This window comes from Amphiprion ocellaris, chromosome 7 (assembly GCF_022539595.1).
Source record: "Amphiprion ocellaris isolate individual 3 ecotype Okinawa chromosome 7, ASM2253959v1, whole genome shotgun sequence".
Lineage (NCBI taxonomy): Eukaryota > Metazoa > Chordata > Actinopteri > Pomacentridae > Amphiprion > Amphiprion ocellaris.
This window is the reverse complement of record NC_072772.1, coordinates 7038621-7053768: the sequence shown is the minus strand read 5'-3', so window position 1 is coordinate 7053768 and position 15148 is coordinate 7038621. Positions and strand designations below refer to the sequence as shown.

The window sequence follows — 15148 nt, the reverse complement described above, 5'->3', positions numbered from 1 at the left end:
GTCAGTCAGCTATCAATTTAGCTGGACAGTGGGTGCCATGGCAACCTGCTCAGCAACAGGTGCCCAGCAACAAGGACTCATCCCCATATAGTTAGTGTAGGCCCCATTTGCGTGTAGTAGTTTCAGCCTTACAGCAGCCAAACATGCCTCCAAAGAAAAAGACTAAAAAGACCCCGAAGAAGAAAACTACAGGAAAATGTAAATTTACATATGAGATAACTCTACATTCTTTTGATGTGCATTTCTTAAAAGCATTATTGTCTTGTTGCAGGTGAAAATGACTTGGAAGAGAAGTACAGGTGCAGTGTTCTGGATATAGCCGTCCTGCAGGATCACATTGATGAGCTTTTAAGTTCAGTTCTCTCATGAGTAATGCAGGACAGGCTTTAATTTATAATTAGGACAAACTACTGTATCGCCTCTTACTTACAGGGTCAAACTGAAGGTGGCTCTTATTAAAGTTAAAAGTGCACAAATCAGAGCTCTAAGTGTTCTAAGGCTGCAGCTAGTTTTTTTTTTAATTAAGTCATTACTCATTTAATCTATTAAAAGGCTGAAAGAAGTAAAAAGGTGCCTGAGGTAGTGTCTTAAAATGGCTTATTATGTTCAACCAAGAAGCTACAGTGAGGCAAATTTACTCATTTGAGAAACCGAATCCAAAAAAGCATTTGGCTTTATTTCTTAATATGTGCCTTTACTGCTGCTAAATTTTCCAAATATTAGTTGGTGGTTAATTCACTTTCGATTTACTAATTAAATAACTGAATACTCATTATAACTCCAATGTTTTCTATTTCTTTAAACTGTCTGTCTGAGTGTGCTCTGAAACCAGGAACTACAAGAAAACAGAAATCTAAATACATTTACTCAGTTTCCATTTCTAATCTGAATTAATGTGATTATGGAGCTGTAGGTTCTCAGTAAAAGGCAATTGGACACTTTAGCTCTCAAAGAGACTTTGTCAGGTCTAACTGTCTAATTAGGGGTTCTAAAATATGTATAGCGAATCATAGATGACACCATTTATCAGGTACTTATAATGCAGCCTTGAGATGTTTTCCCCATGAAGTTTTACCACCATTAACATCTTGAGTAATCCCTCAATGTATGCAAGTCTTGGAGTGTTAATGGGCCATTCTGGTGAATTTCAGGGTGCTAATATATATCTGGGACTCTCGATTAGTCAGAGTTGAAGAAGCTACGTGGATCAGAGCTGAAATGTTTTTAAGAAACAAAAAAAGAAGTTCAGTTGCTTTTTATTGAAGCTTTTTGCGTGGTTTTGTTATTATTACTGTAAGTAACATGCACAGAACACCATTAGGTCATATGTTACTGATTAAAGTAGTCAGAAGTCAGCAGTGCAGTAACTTCCTGCTTCTAATATGCTACATTTCAGACACAAACATAATTCTCAACAGCCACAGTCACCAGTTAGGTTGCTGATTTAGACTTCACACACGAAAACATAGTGTGATCAGTTAAATGTATTCTTATAGGTCAGATTATAGCTTCACCTCTACCAGCTGCAACAGTAAAATGCAGCTTACACGTTTATTTATTCAGTAAAAGTAGTGGCCGTGTTTCTCCCTCAGTCCTTTAACTTTAACTGCAGGACTTAGAATGAAGTATTTTGACTTTGGTGTAGTTTTGCTGCCACTAAAGTAAAGTAACCAAATGTTCACACACCAGTGGAAGCTCGACAAGCACAGTCTGTTCCAGTTGCAACAGTAAATCATCGCTCATATGTTAAAGCTTAACTGAACTTCAGGCAGGTTTTATGAATAACAACGGACTGTAATTGAGTTATTGCCACTCCTGCTTAAGAACAACAATCTCCCTCAGGTCTGTGCGCTCATGCATGCATGTGCTCCTGTGATTAATCACAGCCTTACAATGCGAGTCGGTAAGAAAGGTCCGGGCTGACAGAATCGACCTGAGGAGTCGTGTGAGAGACATGGAACAGAAGCTGCAGCACGAAAGACAAGACCACAGGGACGTCAGCTCCGGTACGTACAGACGGGGCAGGAATCACAAATGAATCACTCTTTTATTAACCCAAGCACAGTGTGAATCCCTTCAGGAGAGAAGACAAGGGGCACGTTTGCCAAGGTTAGGGTGATTTTTCAGGAACAAAAAGTCTAATTAGCCGACTGCTTAAGCTGATTGCTGCATTAGACTTACAAAGTGAATCTGCACTGAAGTCTGACATAGTTGACATGACTGTCACTCCAGACCTCAGTCGCCAGTACAAAACCATGCAGACAGAGCTGACCAGCAAGGTGAAGAGGCTGGAGAAGGAGGCGAGCCAGCTGAAGGAAGAACTCGGTACGACTAAAGCTAATTTTAAACTCTATACTTAAATCAAATTAAAAGTGGTGACCTGCCTGTATGTGCTTGTCCAGTCTTGTGTCAGGAAGAACTGAGCAAAGAGCAACAGAAGCGTGAGCAAGTGGAACAGGAGAAGGACGCCATCATCGTAGATCTTCAACACAAGCTGGACAACCTGGAAACAGATTATGAGAAGATCCTGATTGTGAGTTGCAACATCAGACAATTCAAATTAAAGACAATACGAACTACATCTTTAAATCCTGGCCAGATATGTGCCAGCCCATTCAGAAAGCACTCACCTCATCGCTCATCCATTTTTCTGTGGTGACCTCATTTGGTTTGCTATTTTCTCTTTTGTCTGTGCACTTAGATCAAACCTCATGCAAACCTGAGCTGTGTTTTTGTTCTGCAGAAGTGATGGGCAGGGATTAGCACTTCTACATAATGGTCAGGCTTGTGTCTGGGTGTGTTTTGCACTGAAATCACGAATGTGTGACAGACTAGTGCAGCACAGCTCTGTGCCCTTAGCGACAGTTGGGCTTGCGGCTTTAGTTACTGGATGTCCTTATTCTGAGCAGATAACTTGATCTGAGATGATAGAAGAAGCAGTTACACAATGAAAGTTATCATGTGAAGACTTTTTATGTGGTTAGAAAAACTTTAAAATTGATGTGATTTCAAAACTTTTTGGTTGTGGAATAATGAGACAGTTGTAATAAAAACTGCCAGAAATACTATAATTACATACGTGTGCCATAAGACCTCAGTAGGGGTTTAACAGGTTGGCTCCATTTAATCCAAAGTATGTGTCAAACACAAAGAAAGCTACATATTATAACCGGGGCACGATAAACACGGATTCAGCGCTGTAATCAGATTTCCCTCTGTTCAGCTGCTCACACGAAGGTGATTTTTTTAAGTTTTAGTGTCACAATTCTGTGCAATTAACCTTCAGGTTAAAGACATTATACAAACCGACATCACTTGCTGAGAGCATGCTGAGAGTTTCCTGAGCCTTTAACAAACTACCAAATGCAGGTAGTTTGAAACCAGAGCAAAGGTGAAAATTAAAAGTTAGTTCTCTAATAATTTTTCAGGACTGTAGCTTTGCAGAGCCGCAGAATGCCAAAATGATCTGGCTGAGAAGCCAGAGGGGAAACGTGTTAAGATTATTCATGAGTGCTCAGTAAATGCTCAACATAATCTGGTACAATTTCAAGTAATACAGGCTGCACTATTTAAAAGTAAGAGCAAACAAGACGTACTCCAGCGTATCAGCGTAGTGTAACAAATGTGAACTCAAGCTGGCACCATTACAGCCACATTCGGACATGAGCCAGTCTCCACTCATCCTGGACCTCTGTGTTTGACTTCTACTCGGAAGCATTTGATAAGCAATAGCAGCCTCACTCACTTGTGTCGAAGATTCTAGATTGCAGGACAGGGGAGAGTGTTTATTGAGGCAAATAGATTTATGTTGGCATATTTAAAGGGAAGGTGTGGGATGAATGATTGACAATATTAATCCTGTAACAGTGGTAGCTGTTATATATGTTTACTTACTTGTTTTATACACGTTTTCCCCCTCTTGGGTTTTGCTTGTTTTTCTGCACGAATCTTGTTTTTAGCTACTTCACCTATTGATGCCTAATAATTATAACTTTAGGTTATTTTACACCACTGTAATGCTGTTACCAAAAGAAAAAAGGAACCTAATCATACGTGTACCAATGTGGCTTGGTTTAAACAGTAACCTGCAATAAAGGTAGTCTTTAAAAATAAAACGAGAAGCCATATAAATGATGCAAATGAAGCGCAGGAAGGTCTTCACTTGTCATAGGATTGCATTGTCTATTGTAGAGCAGTCAACACAAGTGCTGAAGTTTATGATACCCATGAAAATGAAAACAGACAATGCAATATAAGGTGCAGATCATTACTGAAAAGCAGGACATTAAGACTCGAGAACTCAAAAGTAGAATTTTCCATTAAGATGTAATGAATGAGGAATGGGGTCATTGTTGACCTTTTATAGGTGCAGCCCAACTGGCAGTGAATGCAAATTTTCAGGGCTCAGATCTTCAAACGTAAGTGGTCGAGCCTGGAGCCCTGTTAGGGTCTTCGCACCATTCGGTGCTCGGACCCTAATAATTCCTAGGGTTTCAATAGGTTCCTCGCACCACTTCGTGGTGCTCGGACCCTAATAATAATAATTCCTAGGGTTTCAATAGGTTCCTCGCACCACTTCGTGGTGCTCGGACCCTAATAATTCCTTGCATTCCAATAGGGTCTTCGCACCAGTCGGTGCTCGGACCCTAATAATTCCTTGCATTCCACTAGGGTCTTCGCACCAGTCGGTGCTCGGACCCTAACTAGAAACACTGACTTTAACAGTTAAATGCAAGTCAACTCAAATCAACTCAACTTTATTTCTAAAGCGCTTTAAAACAGCAGCCGCTGAAACAGAGTGCTGTACAATAAACAACGAAATAAAACATTAAAACAATAAATAAAACATACACATATTAAGACAGCAGCACAATAAAACAGAAGCAGAGTCTCATGCTGTGTTAAAAGCCAGTGAATAAAAATAGGTTTTAAGTTTGGTTTTCAAAACCGCCAGTGAGGGAGCCTCTCTGATGTGCATAGGGAGATTATTCCACAATCTGGGAGCAGCAACAGAGAAGGCTCTATCTCCTCTGAGCTTCCTCCTAGACCTCGGAACCTCCAGAAGCAGCTGAACAGCTGATCTGAGGGTTGGTGAGGAGGGATGAGGATGGATGAGGATGGAGCAGCTCAGAGAGGTAGGGAGGGGCCAGACCATTTAAGGCTTTAAGAACAAATAAAAGAACCTTCAAAGCAACCCTAAAGCGCACGGGGAGCCAATGGAGGGAGGCTAAAACAGGCGTAATGTGCTCATATTTTGGAGGGCAGCAGCAGCATTCTGAGCCAACTGGAGACGCGCTAGAGCAGACTGGCTAAGAACAAGAACCCCATCATCCCCAGAGTCGTTTGCCAGGAGAACATCATTAAAAACCCGTAGCAGTGCTGACTCCGTGCTATGCAGAGTCTGAAAACCAGACTGAAAAACCTCCAGTACGTTGTGCTCATCTAAAGAGGACTTCAGCTGGGCATGAACAACTGTCTCTAAAATTCTGGAAAGAAAGGGCAGCTTGGAGATTGTTCTGAAGTTAGATAAAACTGTGGTGTCGAGGCCAGGTTTCTTCAGCAGTGTTTGGACTGCAGCGTGTTTAAAACTAGTGGGGGACCACGCCAGTGGACAGACAGCTGTTAATGACGGTTAAAACTGACTGCCCAATACATGGAAAAACCTCTTTTAAAAAGTGAGGCGGGATGGAGTCGTGAGGGACCCTTTATGTGGCCGACAGTGTCTATGAAAAACGACAGAGTAACGGGCTGAAATTTATGGAGCCCAGCCCGGCAGCAGACAGAGGCAGAGGGGTCGACGGCAGGAGCTGAGATCAGAGCCCTTGTACTAACAACTTTATCAATAAAAAACTCCTGAAAGTTGACGCATAGTTCGATGGATGCTTCCTGGCAAACCGGCTTGGGAGCATTTAAGACTGAGTCAGTGGTATTAAATAAAACTCGAGGGTTGTGGCGGTTTGACTCAATGACTCCAGCTGTGAGCCCTTTTGGCTTCCTTAACCACAGTCTGATAGTCTCTCCAGCGGTCTTTTAAAATTAAAAACGACACTTGCAGCTTGTCCTTCTTCCAGCTGCGCTCAGCTCTACCACACTCCCTCAATGTTAGATCTGATTAATCTCTCTCTAGTAACAGGTTATGTACCACAGGCTTTTAAGGTTGCTGTAATCAAACCTTTACTTAAAAAGCCCACTCTAGATCCAGATGTTTTAGCCAACTATAGACCAGTTTCCAACCTCCCATTTCTCTCCAAAATTCTGGAAAGAACAGTTGCAAATCAATTATGTGAACATTTACAAAGGAATAGCTTGTTTGAAGAGTTTCAGTCAGGCTTCAGAGTGCATCATAGCACAGAAACAGCTCTGGTGAAAGTTACTAATGACCTTCTCATAGCGTCAGATAATGGACTGGTCTCTATACTTATTTTATTGGACCTTAGTGCAGCATTCGATACAATCGACCACAAACTTTTATTACAGCGACTAGAACATTCTATTGGCATTAAAGGGACAGCACTGGACTGGTTTAAATCCTACTTATCAGACAGGTTCCAGTTTGTGCATGTCAACAATGACTCTTCTGAGCATACTAGGGTTAATCATGGAGTTCCTCAGGGTTCTGTCTTAGGACCAATACTGTTCACATTATACATGCTTCCCTTAGGCAACATTATTAGGAAGCACTGTATTAATTTCCATTGTTATGCTGACGACACTCAATTGTATTTATCTATGAAGCCAAATGAAACTAATCAGCTAGCTAGACTGCAAGATTGTCTTAAGGACATAAAGACCTGGATGACCTATAATTTCTTACTACTAAATTCAGACAAGACTGAAGTCATTGTATTTGGCCCCAAACATCTTAGAGAATTGCTTTCAAAGCATATAGTTACTCTGGATGGCATTACATTGGCCTCCAGTACTACTGTGAGGAACCTCGGTGTTATCTTTGACCAGGACATGTCCTTTAACTCGCACATAAAACAAATCTGTAGGACTTCCTTTTTCCACCTGAGAAATATTGTGAAAATCAGGAACATCCTGTCTCAGAGTGATGCAGAAAAACTAGTCCATGCATTTGTTACTTCTAGGCTTGACTACTGTAATTCCTTATTATCAGGTTGTCCCAATAGCTCTCTGAAATATCTACAGCTGATCCAAAATGCTGCAGCCAGAGTACTGACGGGAGTTAGCAAGAGAGATCATATTTCTCCTATATTGGTTTCTCTTCATTGGCTCCCTGTTAAATCTAGAATAGAATTCAAAATCCTTCTTCTGACATATAAAGCTCTTAACAACCAATCTCCATCATATCTTAAAGACCTGATAGTACCATATTATCCTAGCAGAACTCTTCGCTCTCAGACTGCAGGCTTACTTGTTGTTCCTAGAATCTCTAAAAGTAGAATGGGAGGCAGAGCCTTCAGTTATCAGGCGCCTCTCCTGTGGAACCAGCTCCCAGTTTGGGTTCGGGAGGCGGACACCCTCTCTATTTTTAAGACCAGGCTTAAAACCTTCCTTTTCGACAAAGCTTATAGTTAGGGCTGACTGGGGGACCCTGACGGGGTATGCTGGTGTTTTCATTTGCACAACTGACTTCCCCTCTTGACGTCCCTTTAGTTTGCCCCTAGTTATGCTGCTATAGGCCTAGACTGCTGGGGAACCTCTCTTGATGCACTGAGCCCTTCTCTAACTACCTATGTATTTACTACATATACCATTATTGCATTACATTCACTCTGTTTCTTTCTGTGTCCTTTCTCCGAGTGTCCCTGGTCCCAGAGCTGGATGCTGGATGCTTCAGATGTGTGGCTGTGTTTTATGGTCCTTGTGTCCCACCCCCCCACCTCTCTATCTCTACCCCTCTATCTCTACCTCTACCCCTCTATCTCTACCTTTCTACCTCTTCTGTCCCTCTCAACCCGCCCGGCCAGCAGGCAGATGGGTCCCCCCACATTAGAGCCGGGTTCTGCTCGAGGTTTTTTTTCCCTGTTAAAAGGGTGTTTTCCTTGCCACTGTCGCCTTTTGGCTTGCTCTGGGGGTCAGGCATATGGGTTCTGTAAAGCGTCTCGAGACAATTTGACTGTAATTGGCGCTATATAAATAAAATTGAATTGAAAATTGAATTGAACTGAGAGCTCTCAGCAGTTTTCTACCCATTTAAGAACAGGACAAACCGAACAAGCTGTTGTATCGATTTGTCCACGATTTCCTCTCGTGTCCATTTTAAGGAGTTTGCAGTCAACCAAGGCCGACTCAGAATCACTCCCACCGGGAAGATCTGTGAAGGAAGGTCCACCCGGCTGGTCCAGAAGCTCCGGTCCAGCAGAGCAGCGTCAGGATGGAGACGTAACCGGGTGAGTTAACTAGAGAGGCGACACATTCACATAGAAAATCCAACAATTCCTTCTGTTTTTACAGTTTGTGACTCTGGTAAATGGTGTCATTTTTCAAAGCTGGTGGGTTTTGGGCTTCACAGATTGAACCTAAATGCTTTTCTTAAACAAACTGCTGAGCTGCTGCACAGTGAAATGTTTGAGTGGAGCTCAGGATGAAAGCATCAGAGCTGTTTTACATGTTTTTATGTTCAGCTAATATCATTTCCTCTGGACAATGTTTGTGGTGTTAGAAGTGGACATTTGTAGGGAGTTTTCAGTTGCGATACTTTAATGCATAAATATTTGCAGTGGTGGTTTCACTGCAAGCATCTACTGATGTCACCAGTGAAGTAAATAAAAACAGCATTTGTTGAACTTTACGCCTCTCAGTGTCTGCAGTTAGTTTAGCTGAATCAATGCAAAGATATTTCTATTTTTCTACATGACAGGAATGTCAGTGAAATCCAAATGCTAAGAATAAACAAGTGATCTGCCTGGTCACAGATCCCACTTTAATCCAAAATAAAGACTTTGCAAGGAAATGAACTTGAAATATGAGCCACCAGTAAAAGTTGTGATCAGACAGAAGGGCCTGTATTTTATCTTTGGAGAAGTTTAACATGTAAGTTTGTGCAGCTGATCAGTGGTGAGGCCTGTGGATGACTGGAGATGTGTGTGGACACTTAGACGAAGCAGCAAATGTGTTGAAAATGAGTTGTCTTCTCAGAGTCTTGAAGATGTTTTGTCAGAGCTAAGAAAGAAGTAAGAGATCCTGCAGGTGATTGTTGAGTGGTGTTGAGGAATTTGAATGTAGAGGAATAGCAAAGAGATTTTGAAGATATTTAAGCCATAAGTTGTATTTTATTTGTTTGCTGTTCTCTCCCATTTGTAGTGAAGAGAAGTGATTTGACATGAAGAATGTGATTTGTGTGGCTTTGAAATTGTGTTAAAATGTAAAAATGAGTGATGAGGAGAAGAGTGTGACTTTTTAGTATTGTGTTTTTTAGCGTGTTCTTTAAAAGTTGTAGGTAGATCATGTTCTTTTTTTGATTTTGTGGATTGTTTTTTTTTTCTTTCAGTGTTGATGTCACCGCCTTGACGAATAGAAGAACAGCCTGTATTTGGGTATGTAGGACCGGTAGTCCAGAGGTAGTGATGGTGGTTTGGAACCTGGAGAGTGCAGGTTCAATCCCCCACTCTGCTCAAGCTTTTTTTTCACATTTGGGCAAAATTCGCCAAAAATCTTCTTGAAACGCTCTTTACGCTCTTTAAGGCAACTTCTTGGTTTTCCTGGAACCACCCTTCAACTCCAATCCACTGACACTCCACACCACAGACCACAACCTTTCCACTCCGCTATCATCCTCCGCAAGGTTCCCAGTGGGGATTCGAACCGTGACCCTCCACATGACAGACACACAACCTATGTGTGAGCTATCTTTCACACAAGGTCCTTCGTGGACTTTGTTATAATGATGGTTGAAAGAGGTTGTCATACAGCCAAAGTATGTACATATTGTAAATAAAGCTCCTGTAACAATTTAAATTTCCCCTGGAATGGGGAGAAATAAAAAACTTTATCTTATCTTTATCTTATCTTATAAAGTGTCAAAAGAGCCCTGGGCTGGATTCGAACCAAAAACCTCCTGGATGAAAGGCAGATAACTTACCACTGCGCTATCCTTCCTACTGGGTGTAACTGTTAGTTTTCCTAAATGATGGTACACAAAACTATTAAGGAGGTGACGATAATAAAGGTACTAAGGTGGATTTCAACCGGGGACCTTCAACATGCCAGGCAAAAAACTTACCTCTACACCACCTGTCCTACAAGATGCTGCTCTAACTTTGCTTAAATGATGCTAGCAATTAGTACTGGAGCATCCAAAGGACACATAAAAAGTGTGAGTGGGGATTTGAACCATGGACCTTCAACATGTGAGGCACAGAACTTACCTCTGCACCACATTTCCTACAAGGTGTTGTTGTAAATTGGCTTAAATGATGGCATCAATCAGTACTGGAGCAATCAAAGGACAAATAAAAGGTGTGAGTGGAGATTTGAATCATGTGAGGTACAGAACTTACATTGTAGGTTTGTTTCTGAGACTGAATACACCCAATCTCATCTGATCTGCAAAGCTAAGCAGGGTTGGGCCTGGTTAGTATTTGGATGGGAGATTACCAAGGAATACCAGTTGCTGTAAGCTTTTTACTTCTCCTCACAACCTGAACAAGACACTGCTGGTCATTCACTAGAGACAGCTATCAACTAAAACCTCTTGGTTTCTTTATTATACGCTCTATGAGGTGGATAAGCTGCAGCTCATGCTGATTTATTGCTGGTTCTGGTTGGAGCCAAAGAACAAAGGCGTCACCTGTTGGAGCAGCTGATGTCCTGCAGCCTCTTCACCACAGAAAGCCTCTGACAGCTTCAATTCTTTACACTCTGACTGCAAGACACCAATCACATAGGAACATATACATGTGTGGAACAAAGAGCTGAACTGACACTCAACATGTGTTTGACCATTTATTGATAAAGACATTCAAACATGTCTAGAGATAGAACACCAACGCACGGTGTAAGAAAGGTCAGAACAGACTTCACCTGCTCAGGAAACTGAGGTCCTTCGGGGTGCAGGGAGCAATTCTGAGGACCTTTTATGGTTGTGTGGTGGTATCAGCCATCCTGTATGGACTGGTCTGCTGGAGCAGCAGCATCACGGCTGCAGACAGGAAGAGACTAAAGAAACTGGTTAATAAAGCAAGCTCTGTCCTGGGCTGGTGTTAGACAGGAGGATGATGACAAAGCTGTTGTCTATCATGGAGGACATCTCCCACCCCCTGCAGGAAACAGGACCATCACCGGCAGCTCCTTCAGGGACAGACTGCTTCACCCACAATGTCTGAAGGAGGTCCTTCCTTCCTGCAGCAGTCAGACTGTGTTCAATCAAACCTGCTCCCAGTAGTTCAGATCACCCATGAAGTAACTGCAATAAAATGTAAATAAGTCAATATGTGCAATTTCACAAGGTTTTTTTTTTTTTACAAGCATTTCTATTTCTTCTCTAAGGAGAAAGCATCTATTTATATGTGCACTGAGTGCTGCTTTTCTTTTTACTTTTTTCCTATCTGCTACTGCCACACTGAAAATTTCCCCACTGCAGAATCTACCTATCCATCCATCTATCTATGGTCCATCTACCTCCCTACCTATCTATCCATCCATCCATCCATCCATCCATCCATCTCTCTCACGGGTGTGGGGGTTGATTCACCTGTTCTCAATCACCTTAATCCACGAAGGCCCGGTTCTTCATTCTTCCGCTCTCTGCCAGACCAGAGACTTTGAAACCAGAACCTTTCTCCTACAATTAGTCTGGTTTCCCCTTTTTGTTTTCACCTTGGTTTAGTTATCCTTTCTGTGTTGGTTTTAGTTTCATTCGTTAAATAAACTCCTTGTAATCTTTGACCTGTGTCTGCAGATGTCCTGTGACACCAATGATCCCATCTGATATTTAGCATGTTTTCAATTATTGGTCCCATTTCTTAAAAAAAAAAAAAAAAAAAAAAAAAGCCCCCTGAAATCTGATCAGATAAATGAATGTGAAACTACTTTGGGTCTGCTGCAGCTGCCTCCCTCTGATCTTGTTCCTGCCCACAGCACAATCTGATCAGTGAAACACTGAAGGACAACTTCAGCATGTAAAACATAAATAAGCAAAGGCTGTAACTCGTGATTATTTTAATTTTAACTTAACTTTATGTGCTGTTCAAAAACTTTATTTTTTCTGCAAATGTGTAGTGATTCCAAATCTTGGTTATTGATCTCCTTGATTACAAAAAAAATCTGTATCGACCCGGAAAAAAAACAAACATGTCAGGCACCCTATGATGTTAACTGTTTGCCTGAATGTTTTTGTTTAAAATCCTCAGTAATAACCTTTGACTGGTTGCTCTTAACCCTGTAAAACTCACTGCTGCAAAAATACAACATCAGCTTATTTTTTAATTACTATTTTCTATTATATATATCTGAAATAAACCCTAATCTGGGGTCTGACAGCAGCGTGAGGTCAAAGAAGCTGCCATCAGCTGCTGCACTTCTGTCCGTCCAGCAGATGGAGCCATGGAGCTGCAGTGAAGTGAAGAGCAGCACAAGGCAACCACCACTTCCATCCACTGACGCATTCAATTTGACTGACGCTAACGTTTTATTGACTTCCAACCACTAAACCAATAAAAGCTGCAAGCAGCGTTGGACGGGTCCTCGCATCCGAGCGGCCCGACTGGCCCACGCATATCCACCAGGAGGCGCTGCAACTGAGAGAGTAAAGTTTCAGGCAGATTGGAGCATGTACAGGCTACTTACACAGCACTTCCTGTTTCATGGCGAGAAATCCAAAATGGCCGCCAAGTGGTGCAAAGATGTGATTAGGGCCGGACTCTGATCATACATGTAAAATTTCAGGCAGATTGGAGCATGTACAGGCTGGTTACACAGCACTTCCTGTTTCATGGCGAGAAATCCAAAATGGCCGCCAAGTGGCACAAAGATGTGATTAGGGCTGGACTCTGATCATACATGTAAAATTTCAGACAAATTGGAGCATGTACAGGCTAGTAAGACAGCACTTCCTGTTTAATGGCGAGGAATCCAAAATGGCCACCAAGTGCCACAAAGATGTGATTAGGGCCGGACTCTGATCATACATGTAAAATTTCAGACAAATTGGAGCATGTACAGGCTAGTTAGACAATACTTCCTGTTTCATGGCGAAGGATCAGTATTATCGCGAGTCGCCATGGCCACGCCCTTTGACTTTTGCAGAGCATTTTGATAACTTTTCATCAGGGATGACTGTTGCATATATTTGCCAAATTTGACGTCTCCCGGACTTACCCCCGATGAGTTATTAGTCAGAAAAAAATATCACAGTTAATTCAAGATGGCCGACTTCCTGTTGGGTTTAGGGCATAGCCATGATTGACTTTTTCGTGTGTCCTGATGGGCTGAATATGCATGCAAAATTTTGTAGCTGTAGATGAAACACCCTGCCAGTTGGCCTAATGACCAAATTTTGAATTTTGCAGGGGGCGCTATAGAGCCATTTTTCCACACACATGCGCAACTCCCATAAAATATCAAATTTTTCGCCAGTCCTGATGAGCATGCCAAGTCTCACACGTTTTGGGGTATGATAAGGCCGCCAAAAATGCAATTCAAAAGACGGTAAAAGAATGAATAATAATAAATAATTCCTTGCATTCCAATAGGGTCTTCGCACCATTCGGTGCTCGGACCCTAATAATAAATAATTCCTTGCATTTCAATAGGGTCTTCGCACCATTCGGTGCTCGGACCCTAATAATTCCTAGGGTTACAATAGGTTCCTCGCATCACTTCGTGGTGCTCGGACCCTAATAATTCCTAGGGTTTCAATAGGTTCCTCGCACCACTTCGTGGTGCTCGGACCCTAATAATTCCTAGGGTTTCAATAGGTTCCTCGCACCACTTCGTGGTGCTCGGACCCTAATTAACATTATTTCTCTCTTCCCCAGCATGACACAGAATCTAATTAAGCCTCCTCTCCATCAGCTCACTCCTGAAACTCATCAGAGATAAAAGTGGTTAAGGAGAAGGGGGGCAGGAGGGAGGGATATCAGGTTAGACAACTGGGTGAGTTAAAGGGAAAATCTTAGCTTGCATTTTAATTTTACCGATGTTTTCCCGCAGGAGACTCTAGACAGCCTGACATCCCAGCTGTCTGTGGCACGACGGGGATGGGAGGACAAAAGTACAGTGCTTCATCAAAACTACAAGGAGCTGCTAACTGAATTTGGCCTGAATGTACTGGACATTTAAAAAAAAAAGTTCTTCTCAGTGAGACGCACTTGTTTGAAGTTGTTTTTACAACTTCACTCTATTCTGTCAAACTGCTGCTTGAGGTTTTGGCTCAACTGAAAGTGAACTCTGCAGCTGCATCAATTTGCAGCCCACGATTTGATATGCCTAACACATGGATGGATGCTGTCATTATATATTTTACAGTCAGAGACCTAAATCAGTTTAGTTATCTATGCATATATTCAGTAGTTCACCATGTAGTGTCTGTAATGTCATGTAATGCCCACTAGATGTAGCAAATGACTGTTTATGGTCGGGGAGATTGTGGTCAGAATACCCAATGATACGCAGCTGTTTCTACAGTGTGTGTTCTCTACATAGTGTACTTTGTCGTTTATGTAACAAAATATTTAAAAGTATAATAAAAGCATGTGAGGACTACATGACCGTGATCTGAAATGAACAAAACAGCGGAAGATAATACTGTCTGTCAGCAGGGGAGCATGTTAGTAAAGGTGACAATGTAGATACAGTTTTCTCTGGCTGTGATTTGGAGGCCAAAAGACAAGAAAGCAGAAGGTAAAAGTGGACACAAATAAATATAAAAAGTAATCTCAAAATAATGTTCAATATGAAACAGACTAACAATAGAAAATAACAAGAGAAAGGCAAAATAACAGTTAATGATGCAGGAAATATGATTTAGCTGCCCAGCATCAATAAAACCTGACTTCTCCAACGGGGAGAAAGATAAACAGATTTTACTTCCAAGCCTGTCATTTGTGCATCTTTTTCATGGCCCAGTGCTATTTTTTTAGCCTCTCATCTGTGGGGTAATGAATCATTTACTGAGGGATTAAGATAATTCTGTGCTCTAACGACCAATTAACACAGGAACTCAAGAGGCCTTTATCAGAAA

General features: G+C 41.8%; 1 protein-coding gene across 4 annotated transcripts; it reads left to right on the top strand.

Annotated features, from left to right (window-relative positions):
• Positions 1 to 1847: 1847 nt before the first annotated feature.
• Positions 1848 to 14670, top strand: ccdc153 (coiled-coil domain containing 153). Of its 4 annotated transcripts, none has more exons than XM_055012226.1 (6): positions 1848 to 2006; positions 2233 to 2325; positions 2403 to 2533; positions 8232 to 8357; positions 9458 to 9503; positions 14119 to 14670. In XM_055012226.1, exons 1-5 carry the CDS (start codon positions 1955 to 1957, stop codon positions 9461 to 9463), a joined length of 408 nt encoding a protein of 135 aa, XP_054868201.1. In that variant the 5' UTR covers positions 1848 to 1954; the 3' UTR covers positions 9464 to 9503; positions 14119 to 14670. The 4 variants fall into 4 exon arrangements, 2 of the variants coding, with proteins under 2 accessions (XP_054868201.1, XP_054868200.1); XM_055012225.1 differs by lacking the exon at positions 14119 to 14670 and adding an exon at positions 9652 to 11853; XR_008602274.1 differs by lacking the exons at positions 1848 to 2006; positions 2233 to 2325; positions 2403 to 2533 and having other exon boundaries at positions 4604 to 8357.
• Positions 14671 to 15148: the final 478 nt, after the last annotated feature.